The 17,987-nt window shown below is 39.6% G+C and overlaps 1 protein-coding gene across 1 annotated transcript in view; it reads left to right on the top strand.

Annotated features, from left to right (window-relative positions):
- The window catches only part of GPR26 (G protein-coupled receptor 26), a 34,533-nt gene extending 16,919 nt beyond the window's left edge, over nucleotides 1–17,614 (top strand). Inside the window, exons 2-3 of the mRNA XM_020964120.2 lie at nucleotides 442–555; nucleotides 15,165–17,614. Coding sequence (XP_020819779.1) covers nucleotides 442–555; nucleotides 15,165–15,396 — 346 coding nt within the window. The 3' untranslated portion in view covers nucleotides 15,397–17,614. The remainder of the gene's footprint in view (nucleotides 1–441; nucleotides 556–15,164) is intronic.
- Nucleotides 17,615–17,987: the final 373 nt, after the last annotated feature.

Here is a 17,987-nt window from a genome sequence, read left to right as displayed (position 1 = left end):
CCAGGCACGTCTAAGTGTTACCTGAATCCATAGATGGGGCTTTAATAACAGTTGAATGTCAGTCTGTGACAGCAGAAGTTTCCAAGAGTTTCATATTGAAGAACTGTGCAGATATTCACAAGGAGATAAAAATGAATGGGGGCAGTCTTAGGGAGCTGGGAACTCAGAGGCTAACAAGATAGATAGAGTACAGTGGATAGAGCACTAGATTTGAAGTTGAACCTGCCTTCAAATTTGGACTTTGTCCCTTATCATCTGTGTGACCTTGGACATATTACTTAAACTTTCTGGGCATCAGTTTTGGGAGTTGGACTAGATGGGCTCCAAGGTACCTTCTAGCTTTAAATCTATGATGCTATGTTGTTGATCCTTCCCTAAAGCATATTTGGAAACCCTAGTATAGGTGCAATCACATTTCTGTTTGCTCGCATTGTCTTGCAGCGTGAGAGAACGCTGCCTGGAGGAACAGAAGAGACGGAGGCAACGGGCCACCAAGAAAATTAGCACCTTCATTGGGACGTTTCTGCTTTGCTTTGCACCATATGTAATTACAAGGTAAGTCAAGCTGTGTGGGACTTCTGCATTTTACTGATCCTAAACCACTAAGCTTGTGTATGTGTGTGTGCATGCGTGCTTGTGTGTGTGTATGTGTGTGAGTGTGTGTGTGTGTGTGTGTGTGTGTTTCATCTGTTTCCACAAAGACTTACACCAATTCTCTCACATAATAAAACAGAGAGGAACCATAGAATAATGGATAGAGTCTGGACAGCCTTGTTTCAGCTTCCACATCTAACATCTACTAGCTCTATGTGACTCTGGGCAAGTCACTGAACCTCTCAATGCCCTAGATAGCTCTGTAAGACTATAGATTGCAGGTAAGTTTCCTGTATGCATCAGTAAATGAGTTTCCTCACCAAGGAACCTCTATGCTGATGAAATCTCAGTGAAAACAAAATAGGATATGGAATTTACTTTGGGGAAAGGGATGATGATGATGATGATGATGATGATGATGATGATTGAAAGGATAAGAAGAGGACTGAGAGGAACCTTCAGAAGGCCAGAGTTGTAGAAACCCTCTTTATATATAGTGGCTTTTATGCCAAAATAAGGCCTAACCTGTGCTGGTGGGTTATAATGTATGCCAATGTGAGCTCAGTCAACTTGCCCTTACCTCCTAGTCACCAAGCCTTTCTAACCCGAGGGCATTGCCTCATTCAGTGGAATAACTAATAGTAAGACTTCAGGACTCTGGCCGGTTTATATAGCAGAAAGGGAATCATGCTTTGGCCTCAAATCACAGCATCAGAAGCCGCTGTCTCAACTAATCCTGCTAATTTGAATAGAGTCAGTGTGGTATAATTGAAAGAACCCTAGATTTGTACCATGAGGAATTGGATTCAGATTCTTATGTCATTCATAACTACCTCCATGATCTTGGGTAAGTGACTTGACTTACCAGCTCTAGGTTTCAGTTCCTTCATCTGTAAAATGAGAAGGTTGGACCAGAAGATTTCTAAGATCCCTTTAATAATAATAATCCCTTTAATAATAACAATACCCTGTTGGAAAACAGAGATATGTCCAGACAATCCACAGGTTTTCAAATAATTTTAGTGCACTGTACACACATGGGGAAGTAGATCTCATGCAACATATTATCTCAACAGCTGAATGTAGGCCAGACTGGAGTGGGGAGAGACTTGAGGCAGGGAGACCAAGCATCAGGCTATTACAGTTTTCTAGGTCTAAGATGATGAGGTCCTGGGCAAGTGTGATGGCAGAGTCAGAGGAGAGAAAGGAGAAAATAAGAGAGATGAGAATGTAAAATTGATAGACCTTGTCGATAGGTTGGAGATGGGAAGGACGGTGGGGATGATGAGTTGATGATGACATGTTTCAAGTGTGGGTGACTAGGAGGACAGGAAGGGAATACGTGTTTATTAAGTGCCTACTATATTCTAGGCACCATACTAAGTGCTTTGTAAAATTTTCCCATTTGATGATGGATGGTGGTATCACACCTCCATAGTAATATGAAAAATAGGAAATGGGGAAGTTTTGGGAGGGAAAGATAATAAATTAAGTTTTGGACATGTTAAGTTTAAGATTACAGGACATTTCTAACCTCACCTTCAAATAAACACCAAAGGTTCAAGACCTTTGATTCCTTCTATAAACAACAAATAAAGAATTTTCTCTGCCCTGAGAACCATCTCTATATGTGCACCACATTACCAACACCAGGCTTCCTTTGCCTTTTGATAGGTGGTTTTCAGTTCCTAACTAATTCCTATCGCAAACCTCTAATTAAATATTCTCTGAAGCGTAATGCAAGTGTCTAAAAAGGATTTGTTAGGGTGTGTTATCTCTCTAACTATATACACTTGAAAATAATTAAGGTTCTCCCAAAAATCATCTGAATTTTGAAGCATTAAGGCATTTGATGATCCGACAGCACTATTATTGTATCTTTTCAAAGTAATGGAATTATGCAGATGGTAGAAGAATTTAATATACAGGTGGCCCTGAAATATTAATATTCTATTAATAAAATGTCTTCTTTTCCATTCTAATGTTTCACAAAAATCAAAAATGTCAGCTTAGACCTTTCCTTTCTTCACAAATACAAAATAAATTCTTTAACCATTTTTGGAAGGTCCCAAGATTGCCTCACATGGAATCCATGTGTCACTTTGTTTTTTGCTACATGCAATATGATGGAACAAGTCATGGGGGAAGGTGTGACTACAGGGAATTTAAGTTTTATTAGATTTTTAAAAGAAGTTTGTTTTCTTTGTTTTTATATCATTTTCATTCTTTTCCAAATGTAACCCTCCCTTTCCCAAAGAGCCATCTCTTGTAACAAAGAATAAAAAAGAAAGAGGGGAGCAAAGCAGCTCACCAAAAACTAACCAATGTATCATTTCAGTCTGACAGTCTATATAATGTTTCCTTAGCCATAGTTTCCCACTAATGAAAAGAAGGGAGGGAGGTGCATTTCAGGGACAAGATTGGTCATTATATTTACATAACATTTAATTTTGGTTCTTTTCATTATTAGTTTTTACACTTATACTGTTAACATAGTTTTATTGATTCTGTTCATTCTATTTTGCATCAATTCTTCTAAGTCTTCTCATGTTTCTCTGAATTCTTAATGGGAGCATTTTTTAAATTTACCACTTTCAAGGTAGTGCTCTGAAACACTATTCGTCAATGAATATGCAAAAAACATTTCTACATTGGCATTGAATAAATTTCTAAAGGACTTTGAATTTAAATTCTCCTGTAGCACAGTACCTTTCTCTTTTAGTGGTATTATCAACTTTCCAATTACTCAGAACAGAAACCCAAGTCATTTCTATCTCTTCCCCTATCCAATCAGCCTACAGAAGGCAAATCATTTGCCAAGTGTAGCACAGCTAATGGGCAGCAGAACCTACAGTTTAAACCGGTCTTCTGACTGGGTTCAAATGCTCTTTTATAGTACACCACAGCTTCCTACACATCCTAACAGTTATGGGTAACAGGACCAATTCATTTATGCTTCTGAATTCTTCCCCTTTTCCATGAGGAACTCTTTTTCCAAACATGGTAGACCAAATGACTTTCAACAACACTTACTCGTGACATCTAGACAATCTATGATTTTACCTTGTGAAGCAATTCTAGGAATATTTCTGACATGAATAATTCTCTCTCATTGTCTATCAGTTCCTAATTGCGGAGAAATTAATGGCTACTTAATGGATTATATAATCTCATCTTCTTTTTTTAAATTTTATTTATTTATTTTGATTTATCAACAATCACTTCCATATGCTTTTGAGTTTAAAATTTTTCTCCCCCTTCCTCCCCACCACCCTCCCCAAGACAGCACACAATCTGATATAGGCTATACATTTACATACCCATTAAACATATTTTCACATTAGTGATGTTGTAAGTAAAAATTAAAACCAATAGGAGGAACCATCAGAAAGAGGAAACAAAGCTCAACAGAAGAGAAAAAAAAATAATAGCGATTCAACTTCCATAGTTCTTTCTTTGGATGTGGATAGCATTTTCCAACACAAGCCCTCTGAAGATGTCTTAGATCCTTGCAATGCTGAGAAGGGTTCAGTTTATCAATATTAGTCATTGTACCACATGGCTGTTATTGTGTACAAAGTTCTCTTGGTTCTGCTCACTTCACTCAGCATCAGACCATACAAGTCTTTCCAGGTTTTTCTGAAGTCAGCCTGTTCATCATTTCTTATAGCACAATAGTATTCCATTACATTCATATACCACAACTTGCTCAGCCATTCCCCAATTGATGGGCATCCTCTCAATTTCCAATTCTTTGCCACCACAAAAAAGAGCTGCTATGAATATTTTTGTACATGTGGGTCCTTTTCCCATTTGTATGAGGTCTTTGGGATATAGCCCTAGAAGTCCTATTGCTGGGTCAAAGGGTATGCACATTTTTATAGCCCTTTGGGCATAGTTCCAAATTGTTCTCCAAAATGGTTTGATCATTTCACAACTCCACCAATAATGTATTAGTGTTCCAATTTTCCCACATCTCCAACATATGATATCATCTTCTAAAAGAGAAATTGACTCTGATAATGTTATTTAGGATAGATGGGAGGATGGAAAGACATGAGAAAAGCAGACTGCTTAGGGGGCTATTTCAACAGACCAAGTTAGAGGGAATGAGGTTACAAGCCAGAATGGTGGCAGTGAGGATAGAAAGGAGATAACATGTGTGAGAAACAATGTCAAGGGAGAATTGAGAGGATTCAATTATGTAAGATGGGAAGAGTTGAGAAGGGAGAAGTTGATGTTCACTCAGGTTTCCAGTCTAGGTGACTGACTAGATTGTAATGGCTTTAAAATACAGAACATACAGTGGAAGGAACAGGTTTTAAGAGTGAGTAACTTCAGCTGAATTTAAAATATCAGTGGGACATGTAGATAAAGCTGCCCATCAGGTAGTTGGAAAAGCAGATCTGGATCTCACAGGAGAAATCAGGGCTACAGATGAAAATTTGGGCATCATTCCCATAGAAGTGATAACTGAACCTATGATAGTGGATAGTATGACCAAGAAAGAAACAAGAGAGAAAAAAGAAGAGAATCAAGGACAAGACCTTGGGGAACACTCACATTTAGGGATAAGAAAGAATCAGAAAGCACAGTTAGAGAAGCAGGAGTGTTTTGGGTCACAGAAGCCAAGGGAATGAGAACAATGGTCAGCCATGTCAGATGCTATAGAGTGTTCCAGGAGGATAAGGAATAGCAAAAGATAACTAGGAAGAATTTTTTTAACTGTTATTTTGGCAGCTGTATGGAAGATGGTTTGTAGAGGGAAAAAATTGAAAACCAAGAATCCAATGAGAAGGCTATTTCAGGTTGGGCCTGGGAAAACAGACCTCCATTGAATATGACCAGGATACAAAAGGGTCCTTATCCCCCTATCCCCTGTCTGGAGCTGGCACCCTGAATTAAACCATACAGAGGTCTTGGATATTTGGGATCAAGGAAAGGGGGAGTACCCCACCTCCAGACCTGTGTCATCTAAGCCTGAAACTGTAGCCTCGCTTCTATACATCTGGTGGTGATTGCTACGCAGCACAATTTGTCTGTTTTTAAACAAAAGGCTATGAAAGTACCCAATGAGGGAAGTGATAAGGATGTGAGCAACTAGCGTGGTGGTCATTTAATAGAATCATTGAAAAATCGTTCTAAAATATGAAGATTTGACCACAAGAAGATTAAATGTATAGAGAATAGTTCTCATAGAAAGGTAGAGACACAAACCAGATTTCAGGAGGTTGAGGGTATTGAGGAAGTGAAGATAATGCTTGTGTACACATTTGAGATGTTTAGCAAGTAAACAAAACAAAGGAGAGATCGTTGGATAGCTGGCTGTTGGGGAAGCAAGTTGAGTTAGGATTGCCTTCCTCTTCTGCCCCCTGTCCTCCAGGATAGGAGAAACCTAAGAACGTTGGAAGGTATGTGAGACCAGTGGAAAGCTGTTGTAGTATCAATCAGCAGACATTCAGTGAGATCTTGGTAATGACTATGACAGTGAAGCCTGTCCATCCATGACATGTGCCCACACTGCTGCCTATCATCGGACCTCCTTTCCCCAGGCAACTCTGAAAAATGCCTGGTCATATAATTGCTTCTCCATGTAGCTGTGCAGATTCTTACAGTCTGGGATAAGCAGGATAATTGTAAAGGGCAGTGAATTTGGCAGCACACAGATTGGGAACCTTGCTGCTTCCTGATGTTGACTCAGGGCTTTGCTCAGTTCACAGAATCATACATTTAGGGACAGAAGGGATCTTAGAAGTGACAGAGTTCAGCTCCCATCTCCTCCATCCCCACATTTTACAAATGAAGAAACTGAAACTCAGAAAAAGTGAATAATTCACCCAATATCACATGTTACCTGAATGTGGATTCAAGCCCAGGTCTCCCTGACCTTAAGTCCAATGTTCTAGCAATTCTACCACACTGTTTTGCAGATATTCAAAATGCCAGGACGTGGCAATAGCATCACACTATCACTAAATTCCATTATCTCAGAGCTAAAGGGGATCTTGTAGGTCATCTATTTCCAACCATCCCTGAAAAAGAATCCCCTAACACCTTACCCAACAAGTGGTCATCTAGTCTTTGCTTGAAAGCCTCCTGCTGCCTCTAGAATCAGCCCATTCCACTTCCAGTCAGCTCTAATTTTAAACCAAGTTTTCCTTTATATTAATCCTAAATTTGTCTCTCTACAACCTCCACCATTGTTCCAAGTTCCCCCTTGGGCCAACTGGATCCAATCTAATCCTTCTGATAGCCTTTATTATCATAATTTGAGATAGAAGGGTACTCCTAGGTCATTTGGTTCAAATCTCTCATTTTACAAGTGAAAAATCAGGGGCCCAGGCACTTTAAATGACTTGCCAAAATTTACACAGGCAGTAAGCATGCAAGTAGAGATTTGAACCCAGTGTCTCTGATTTTAGAACAATTGCTCTTTCCAAAGGACTTGGGAGAACTGTGATATTCCAAGGAGGTATTCAAAACAGCTTTTTTCCTCAAGTCTTGTTTAAGTTAAACATTCCCATTTGTGATCCAACCATTTTGGAGAACAATTTGGAACTATGGCCAAAGGGCTACAAAAATGTGCATACCCTTTGATCCAGCAATAGCACTTCTAGGACTATATCCCAAAGAGATCAAGCAAATGGGAAAAGGACTCACATGTACAAAAATATTCATAGCAGCTCTTTTTGTGGTGGCAAAGAATTGGAAATTGAGAGGATGTCCATCAATTGGGGAATGGCTGAGCAAGTTGTGGTATATGAATGTAATGGAATACTATTGTGCTATAAGAAATGATGAACAGGCTGACTTCAGAAAAACCTGGAAAGACTTGTATGGTCTGATGCTGAGTGAAGTGAGCAGAACCAAGAGGACTTTGTACACAATAACAGCCATGTTATGCAATGACTAAGAATGTTAAACTGAACCCTTCTCAGCATTACAAGGATCTAAGACATCTCCAGAGGCCTCAGGATGGAAAATGCTGTCCACATACAAAGAAAGAACTATGGAAGTCGAATCGCTATCACTTATTTTTACCTTCTGTTGAGTTTTGTTTCATCTTTCTGATGGTTCCTCCTATTGGTTTTAATTTTTATTTACAACTTCACTAATGTGAAAATACGTTTCATGGGTATGTAAATGTAAAGCCTATATCAAATTGTGCGCCATGTTGGAGAGGGTGGGGGAGAAAAATTTTCAACTCAAAAGCGTATGGAAGTGATTGTTGATAAATCAAAATAAATTAATAAAATTTTTAAAAAAACAAAAAAAATCCCATTTGTTTTTAGCAAATCCTCCTTCTACATAAATTTAAGAACCTTCACCACCATAGTTACCCTACACTGACTGCCCTGTAGCCTAAGATTGCATTAACTTCCACTATTTTTTTTTAGTCCATTGTTAATCATGGAATATCAGAATGGGAAGGGACCAGGAAAACCATCCAGTCAATGCCCTCCTTGATAAAGCAAATCTTTATACAACTGATCATTGAGCTTTTTCTTGAATGCTTCCAGCAAGAAAGAACATTCTCATTGCCGAGGCAGCCTGTCTATTGTGGGAGAGCTTGAGTAGTGTCTATTGTGGGAGACCTTGAGTAGTCTGAGAGCTCCTTTTTGCTAAGCCAACTTCTTCCTTCTTACAATTTCTCCTTCAAAGGTACATGGAGAACAAACTACTCCAGGCTATTTCTCTTTCCTACTCAGGAGGACTGCTGTTTGTGCTAAGGGAAAGGGTCTTTTCTCAATTGATCCCTTGCAGCCTTTGACACTGCTGATCACTCTCTCCTCCTTCCAATCTCTGGGCTTTCAGGACACCACTCTCTCCTGATTTTCCTACTACATTTCTGATCACTCCCTCATCTCCTTTGCTGGATCTTTTCCAGTTCACACCCTCTACCTGTAGTTGTCCCAGAGGGCTCTGTCCTGAGTCCTCTGCTCTTCTTCCTCTATACTACTTTACTTGATGATCTCATCAGCACCCATGGATTTAATTACTCCCTTTATGCTGGTGATACTCAAATCTATCTATCCTGCCCTAAAATTTCTGTTAACTTTCAGAGGCAGATCTCTAACTGCCTTTGAGGTATCTCAAAGTCAATGTCCAACAGATATCTTAAACTGAACATATCTAAAATCTAATTCATTATATTTTCCCCTAATTCTAATTTTTCCCAATTCCCCTAACTCTCCTCAACTTCTACCTACTTTATTTCTGTAGAGGGCAACACAATCCTACCAGTTGTGTAAGCTTGTGACTTGGGTGTTATCCTTGACTCCCCTCTATCTCTCACCTCCCCATATCCAATCTATCGCCAAAGTCTGTCAATTTCACCTTTGCAGTATCTCTCAAATATTCTCCCTTCTCTCCTCTGACACATGGTTCTGGTGCAGACCCTCATCCACTTGTGAATATACTTTTTCAATAGCCTGCAGGTGGGTCCACCTGCTTTGAATCTTTCTCCACTCCACTCAATCCTCTATTTAAGCCTCTACAGTGATTTTTTAAAGTCTGACCATGTCACCACCTTAGTCAATAAACTCCGGTGGCTCCTTCTTGCCTCTGGGATCAAATACAAAATCTTCTGTTTGGTGTGCAGAGCCCTTCATAAACTAGCCCCTTCCTGCCTTTCCAGTCTTCTTACACCTTACCCCTCACATAGACTCATCACTCCAGTAACATTGGCCTCTTAGCTGTTCCACCAACAAGACACTTTACTGCCCAGTTCCAGACATTTCCTCTGACTCCCCCCCCCATGCATCTGATGCCTTCCTTCTTCATTTCTATGAATTGGCTTCCCAGGCTTCCTTTAAGTCCCAGCTTAAGTCCCATCACCTATAAAAAGCCTTTTGCCACCCTTTTTCATTGTAGTGCCTTCCCTTTCTTACTTATTTCCTCTTCATCCTCTATCTACCTTGTTTGGACATATTTGTTTGCTTGTTGTCTTCCTCATTAGATGTGACTTCCTTGAGAACAGGGCCTGTCTTTTGCCTCTTTCTGCATCCCCAATGCTTAGCACAGTGTCTTATACACAGCAGGCATCTAATTTATGCTTATTGACTGACTGAAATAAGCCAAGTCCCAGGGCTGAATTATGGTAGAATTTACATTTTAGTCACAGGAGGTCATTTTTTTCAGGGAGCCAATATGGCAGACTAAACAGTAAATCACTATTAATTCTCTCGTATTCACCTCCAAACAACCATAAAATAGTGCCCTAAAACAAATTCTGGAACAGCAGAACCAGCAAAAAAGTGAGGTGAGACAATCTTTGAGCCCAAGAAATTTGGAAGATCAGCAGGAAAGGTCTGTCTCACTCTTGTAAAAGAGGAATTCAGTCCAGGACAGGAAACATCCCCACTAGGAAGCAGCAAGCCCACCTCAGCAAACCAGTAGTAGATCCTGAGCACCAGTATGGTGGAGCAGGCAAATGCCAACACCAGGACTCTCCACATGCCTCAGCATAGCTAGGGGAATGGGCGGACTCTGGCTCTGAGAACCTCCATGTGCTTGAGTGGAGCCCCAAGCAAACAGGCAGCTTCCAGCAACCAGACCTGCATGTGTTTCAGTGTATCCCTGGGGAAACACAGAAACACCCCACTGGCCTCAGCACACACCAGACACCACCACTAGGACCCCAGCTTAGCACCAGATATGCTGCCAGACCCCCTAAGGCCCCCAGCAGCACCAGGTAAACAGCCAGGGCGTCTGAGATAGTGCCCCTGCAACCCCAGGAACAGAGCTCACTTTTAAAAGAGAGGACAAAAGCCAAAAAGATGAGCAGAAAACAAACAAAGAGGATCTGACCATAGAAAGTTATGCTGACAAGGAAGACCAAGAAACAAACTTAGAAGAGAACAACAATGTCAAAAAAACCTGTGGGCAAAACCCCAAAGAAAATGGGAAGTGTTCTCATAAGAGGTCATGTTCTTTTTGATCTTTCTCTGTTTGAACTCCTGCTTACTGCACTGTTTGTTACGGGGAGAAAAAAGCAAACCAAATCAAAACAAATGTATTCATTCTTTGGAATCATCACTCCATTATTTAGTCAGGACTTATTTGTTCCTTGTGCCATGTTATAGCCCAAGAGGAACACAAAGGACAAAGAAAGCATACAACCTTCATTCAAGGAGCTTAGTGTAGGAGCTTATAAATTTAGGTTTGATATCAGGGGAAAAATTCTATCAATAGAGCAACAGAAAGGATAACAGATTGTTTTGGAAGGTAGTAAGTTCCCCTGATTGGTAGTCTTCAAGCAAATATAACTTCTTGTAGAGTACATTATAGACAGAATTCTCTCTAAGGCATGGATTAAAGTAGGTAGAGATAGGGGCAGGTAGGTGGTGGAGTGGATAGAGCACCAGCCTTGGATTCAGGAGGACCTGAGTTTAAATCTGGCCTCAGACACATGACACTTACTAGCTGTGTGACCCTGGGCAAGTTACTTAACCCCATTGCCTAGCCAAAATACACACACACACACACACACACGCACACACACACACACACACACACACACACACATATATGGTAGAGATAGTCATGAGATTCTTTCCAGCTCTTGAAATTCTGATTCAGTGATTCTTTTTACATGATAAATATCTAGTTAGGTGACATAGATTATCTGGTTAGATGTCATATACATACATACATATACATATGTGTGTTTATGTATACACACACACACACACACACACACACACACACACACACACACACCATTCCCTTCTTCCCCCACAGCCAACTTTGATTTTTCTCCCAATATTTTCATCATAAGAGATAAATGATATACTTTTAATTAAACATAGATTGTGATATCTACACTCCGAATATGTTATGACAGTGATGACTTGTATTGGATAGGAGAGGAAAGACTAAAGGAAGAATGCAGTTACTTGGAATCTAACAAGTTCATTCTGACATATGATATGCATTTTTATCATCATCGGTGCTTCTATCTTAAGAGGTTTATACACTCATCATCAAACCAGATTTGGGGTATCATCTGTCTTCATATGATGCTCTATACCTCGTGATAATTCTTCTGCTAAAGTAAAAAGTTTGATCATCCAATCAGTGCTGCATAATGGATAGAGTGATGAGCTTTGGGTCAGAAAGGCCTAGAGTCAGATTCTGCCTGTGGCACTTGCTATAGCTGGATGACCCTAAATAAGTCACTGAACTACTCTGTTTTCTCATCTATAAAATGGACATAATAAGACCTATAATATCTCCATCAGAGGGGTGTTGTCAAGATTGAATTGAGATCATGTATCAGAGCTCTTTGCAAACCATAAGTACTACTATATAAATGTCGAACCAGTATTATTTAGTGAGCTTTGTAGTACTAGACGTTGTAGAAATGCATCCAGGCATTGCATAGCAACAGTTTTCTGGATTTAAGCAATGGTTTGTTCTCCTGTATGGATTATTTTAGATGATTTTGAGTTCTAAATTTAATCATTTTCATTTTCTCTTAAATGCATCATCCCTCAAAATAAAATTTTGATAAATGGAGGCACCCCTGACTTGACTTCCTTGTTAAATGTTCTGTAGTGGGAAACCCGCATTCCTAGGTGCAGGATTCTGGGATGTCACAGGGAAACCTAAACACTGACATCCAAAGAATTTCCCTCTCATCTTGAGATGAAAGATGCTTCTCTCTAGTTCTGAAAAAATATGACCGGAAAATAGAAGCAGCAAGAGAGACTAATTAGAGATCAGTTGGAGTAATTGGGGAATTTAAAATCTTTTCATCTTTTTGTCACAGATGGGCAAAACTGCTCACCAGGTCAGCTTAAAGAAATGGATAAAAATCCATTTGAGAACAAGCATCTTACAAACAAATGAAATCAATTAAAAAGAACAATTCTACACTGTTTCCCACTTTTATTTCCCATAGACACAATTAGCCATTAGCTATCTGGGTCTGGTCCCCTTGCTGCCTGAAAAGTTCTGGCTGTACATGGTCTTCATATGATCCAGGTAAACCACACCCACTTGGGAGAAGAAAGTGAACGTCTCACTTTGGGGATATCCATTGTACTCTCCCACAAGGGGACCATTTAAACATTGAACATCTTTACTAAATTTGTTCCCATGGTGCTTATAAAATTATAAAATACTGTTCCATGCACTTAGTACAATATGATGGGGATGATAAATGTATAATAGTGAGAGAATGTGACCTAGGAAATATATGAAGTCCGTTGTATGGCAGAACTTATCTCAGGTTCTCTTTAAAGACCACAGCAGGGGAAAGCCCCAAAGAATCTTTTCCTCTCAAACCCAGGATCCTTAGTCTTCTTACCTCGCCTTCCCCACCCCCCTACACCCCAAGAGTTGGCACTTGTTTGGGCTTAAACAGAAATATCACATTGGAATTTATTGACTTATATTTGGGGCACATTTTGTACTTTGCAACACATTTTGATACGTATTTTCTCATTTGAGCTTCTCAACAATACCATTAGCTATATTCAGCAAAGAGAGAGATACAGAAAAAGCCTTTAAGTATGTATTTTGCTGTCTTAGAATCACAGACAGTAAAACTAGAAGACACCAATCAAAAAACATTTATTAAGCACTTACTGTGTGCCAGGCATTGTACTAAGCTCTGTGAATACAAGAGGCAAAAGACAATCTTTGCCCTCCAGGAGCTTACAGTCGAATGGGGAAGACAATATGCAAGCAGGTATATGCAGAGCAGGCTATATGCCGATAAATAGGAAGTGAGTAACAGAAGGAGGGCACTAAAATTGAGAGGCATTAGAGAAGGCTTCCAGTAAAAGAAGTGATTTTAGTTGGGCATTAAAGGAAGCTCGGGAAGTCAGTGGGCAGATAGGAAGAGAGAAAGCATTCCAGGCATGGGGGAAGCCAGAGAAAATGTCTGGAGCTGAGAGGTGAAGTGTCTTGTCTGAGGAACAATGAGGAGGCCCAGTGTCACTAGATCAAAAAGTACCTGTGGGGGAATAAGGTGTAAGAAAATTGGAAAGGTAGGAGAGGGCTAGGTTATGAAGGGCTTTGAATGCCATCCTAAGCATTTTGTATTTGATCCTGGAAGCAATAGGGAGCCTTTGGAGTTACTGAGTGGGAGAGGTGACATGGTCAAACATGTGCTTTAGGAAAATCACTTTGGTGGCTACATGGAGAATGCATTTGAGTGAGGAGAGACTCAAGGCAGGCAGACCCACCTGCAGGCCATTGCAATGGTCTAGCTTTTTCATTTTATAAATAAGGAAACTGAGGCCCTGAAAGGGGATATAATAATAATAATAGCCAATATTTATATAATACTTACTATGTGCCAAGCACTGTGCAAATACTTTACAATGATTATCTCATTTGATCCTCACAACAACCTTGGAAAGTAGGCGCTATTATCATCCCCATTTCACAGTTGAGGAAACAGAGGCAAATAGGTTAAATGACTTGCTGAGAAGCATACAACTAGTGTCTTAGAATGGACACATATACATATGTGTATATATGTATGTATAGTATGTATATTATACGTATGTGTATATACACACATATTTATACATAATGTGTATGTATGTGCACACACATAAGGTAATTATATATTTATAATTAATAATAATCCATTGCATCACCTATTGGACATATGACTTGTCTGAGGTGATGTAGTTAGTAGACAGAACCAGGAGTAGAATCTAGATTCCCTTTCTTTGACCCATCTTTAAAAAAAAGTAAAAAAAAATAAGAGCATCAGAGAGGATTACCAACTTGGCCAAATCCATATTACTGGTTCATGGAAAAAATAGGTCCAGAGTCCAGCTTTAGTGCCCCAGCATCTGACTTTTTTTAACAGATGAATCTGAAGTTGAGACAAGTCACACTGTTCCTGGGACCCTCAAGGCTGCCCAGTCAGTTAGCATGGGAGGAGAGGCTAGAATCTGCATCTATAGATTCCCTGTGAAGAGGGTCCCTTCCATCTTGTTCCCTTAGGGAGAACTCTCTCCCCAGTGTTCAAAGCCACACTCTGTAGAAGCAAAGAACTAGAAATAAAGTTGGTGCCCATCAGTTTGGAAGTGACTAAGAGGAAAACAAACTGCTATTTGAATGTGATAAAACTTTAAAATTGTTCAGTAACAAAGGACAGATGGAGAAAATTCAGAGCAACATGGGAAGATTTGTATGAACTGAGATGAATTCAAAAGAACCATGTTTGCATTAACTGTAGCAGCACAAATTTAATTATATATACATATATATATATATATATATATATTTCTCAAAGGAAGCCTAGGTCTAAGTAATTGAAAAATTAATAATGATCTTAAAAAATAGATGAGACACACCTTTCTCCACATGACAGTTCACTAGTAGGATAGAATGCAGATTACTATACACACTGTCAGACTAAGCCACTCACTGTGTTGGGTGGTTTGCCTTGATTACTTCTTTCTTACAAGAGAGGACCCAATCTGGGGAGTGTGGGGGAAAGAGAAAGGAGGAATTTCCAGAAATAACTATGATGTAAAAGCAAAACAACATAAATAAATAATACTTATTTTAAAAATAATTATTCCATTCATTTTTTTCAGGCTGGTAGAATTATCCTACGTTGGCCCCATCAGTTATCACTGGGGAGTCTTGTCCAAATGTTTGGCTTACAGCAAAGCGGCATCGGACCCCTTCGTGTACTCTTTATTAAGGCATCAGTACAAGAAGTGCTGGAAGGACATACTGAACAGGATTCTCAAAAGAGGTTCCATCAATTCCTCAGGCCTCACAGGGGACTCACATAGTCAAAACATTTTGCAAATCACAGAATGAAGGAAGATGCTCCAGTCGTCAGAGTAGAAAGTGGAAGCATGGATGGGGGCCAGAAGGGAAGACCTCCTAGATACTGAACAAAAACCCATCATCAGCTCACCACCATGCAAAGCACCATATCCATCAACCTGTGGCTTGTCTGCTTTCCTGAGTGGACTGTTGTCTCAGTGCTGCTTGTGAAAGCTGTGGCAAAGAGTGACACTGAAAGGCTTTCTGTCCTTCTTCCTGAGGGTATGATTTAGCTTCTAACCCCCCTGAAAGCAGCAGAGCAGTTGGACCAAAGTGTGAAGTCCCCCAGGTGGCCCCAGAGTACAGGCGCTGAAAGAAGGTGGTCGTTTATCTTTATGACTGGACTTGATCTCCTCAGTTCATTCACTAGCCAGCTGGGATTGTGCTCAGTGTTGTACTCTTAAAAAATAATAATCGTAGTGATTCCCAATAGGACAGATCAGACTTGCAGAAAGGGGGATTATAGGAACAACAGCTTGATTGAAAGTGCATCATCGATTTAGGTCTACTGTCATCCCTATTTATTTGTAGCTGCTATGATCAGCACAAATAATGCTTAATACTTAGGTTCCATCTACACTCATGCAAAATGGTTTGGGAAAACTTTTGAATTGTACCATATGATTAGTTGTGAACCTTGTTTTCTAAATAATCAGCTGTAATACTAAGTTTAATTTCATTCCTGACTCCCTCATTTCCCATGTGTATACAACCATCAAGGACTGGTTTGTTTGGGTAGACAGCACCTTAGTGTAACAATAACTCAAGCTGATAGATGACACCTTACTTTAGTCCCATTTGAATGGGCTGATTCTAAAGCTGTTTTCTTCTGACTTCCTTGCAGTAGCCAATTTGACTCTAATTTGAGTTGAGTTAAATTGTGGAATCATTACTTTTCAGTACTTCCTCCATTTACAATGATCCTAAGTTTTCAGGAAACATGTCAACCTCATCCTACCCAGTGACACATCTCATTTGGTACTTTAAAAGAGGCAGATGGGAGAAAGCTGGTTTCACTTTTTTCATCTTAACTCTAAACAATTGTCTCCAACTTTGAAAACAAGGATTGTTAAGATACATTGAGCTGTTTGCCAGCTACTTTTGCTAAAGGCTACCCAGAATTAAGCATATGGCAAGAATAAGGCTATAATTGAAATTGTCCAGGGAAACAAACCTTCCATCCCTCTCCTCAGTCTTTCAGTCTCCAGCAGTTCTGTCTTCACAAAAAAAGCAGAAATCAGTAAGTTAGTGAATTTGATTGGTGTAAGCCAAATTCATCACAAATAGGTTTTTTTTAAAGTTTTTTTTTACTTTCTAATCTAAATTTATTTATTTGTAGTTTTCAATATTCACTTCCACAAGTTTTTGAGTTTCAAATTTCTCACCCCTCCCCCCACCCCAAGATGGCATGCATTCTGAATACCCCTTCCCCTGGTCTGCCTTCTCTTCTATCTCTCCCCCCCTTCTCTTATCCCCTTCCCCTTCTATTTTCCTGTAGAGCAGGATAGACTTCTGTACCCCCATTTCCTGTATTTCTTATTTCCCAGTTGCATATGAAAACGTTTTTTTTAAACATGTGTTTTTAAAATTTTGAGTTCCAAATTTTCTCCCTTCCTCCCTCCCCACCCACTCTCATTGAAAAGGCAAGCAACTCAATATAGGTTGTACATGTGCAGTTATGCAAAACACTTCCATAGTAGACATGTTGTGAAAAACTAACTCTATTTCCCTTAATCCTATCCTGCCCTCCCATCTATTCTATTCTTTCTTTTGACCCTGTCCCTCCTCAGAAGTATTTACTTCTGATTACTCCCTTTCCCAATCTGCCCTCCTCTCTATTATCCCCCTGCTCTCTTGTCCCCTTCTCCCCCTATTTTCCTGTAGGGTAAGACCCAATTGAATGTGTATGTTATTCCCTCCTTAAGCCAAATCCTATGAGAATAAGATTCCCTCATTCCCGCTCACCTTCCCCTGTTTCCCCTCCACTGTGAGAGACTTTTCTTTTCTGTTTTTTTTTTGTGTGTGTGTGAGATAATTTACCCCATTCTGCCTTTCCCTTTCTTCTCCGAGTATCATCCTATCTCATCCCTTAATTTTATTCTCCAGATATGACCCCTTAATCTTCAACTCACCCTGTGCCCTCTATCTGTCTATCTATCTATCTATCTATCTATCTATCTATCTATCTATCTATCTATCTATCTATCTATCTATCTATCCATCTATCCATCTATCTATCTATCTATCTATCTATCTATCTATCTATCTATCTATCTATCTATCTATCTATCCATACATACAATTTTTTTCCTTCAACTACCCTAATACTGACAAAGTTCTCATGAGTTACAAATATCATCTTTCCGTGCAGGAATGTAAACAGTTCAATCTTAATAAGTCTCTTATGATTTCTCTTTCCTGTTTACCTCTTCATGTTCCACTTCAGTCCCTTATTTGAAAGTCAAATTTTCTGTTTAGCTCTGGTCTTTTCATCAGGAATGCTTGAAAGTCCTCTATTTCACTCAATGACCATTTTCCCCCCTGAAGGATTATACTCAGTTTTGCTGGGTAGGTGATTCTTG

This window comes from Phascolarctos cinereus, unplaced genomic scaffold (genome assembly GCF_003287225.1).
Source record: "Phascolarctos cinereus isolate Bilbo 61053 unplaced genomic scaffold, phaCin_HiC Scaffold_3;HRSCAF=262, whole genome shotgun sequence".
Classification (NCBI taxonomy): domain Eukaryota; kingdom Metazoa; phylum Chordata; class Mammalia; order Diprotodontia; family Phascolarctidae; genus Phascolarctos; species Phascolarctos cinereus.
Note: the sequence above shows the minus strand (reverse complement) of the source record. Positions and strands in the feature narration are given on the sequence as shown.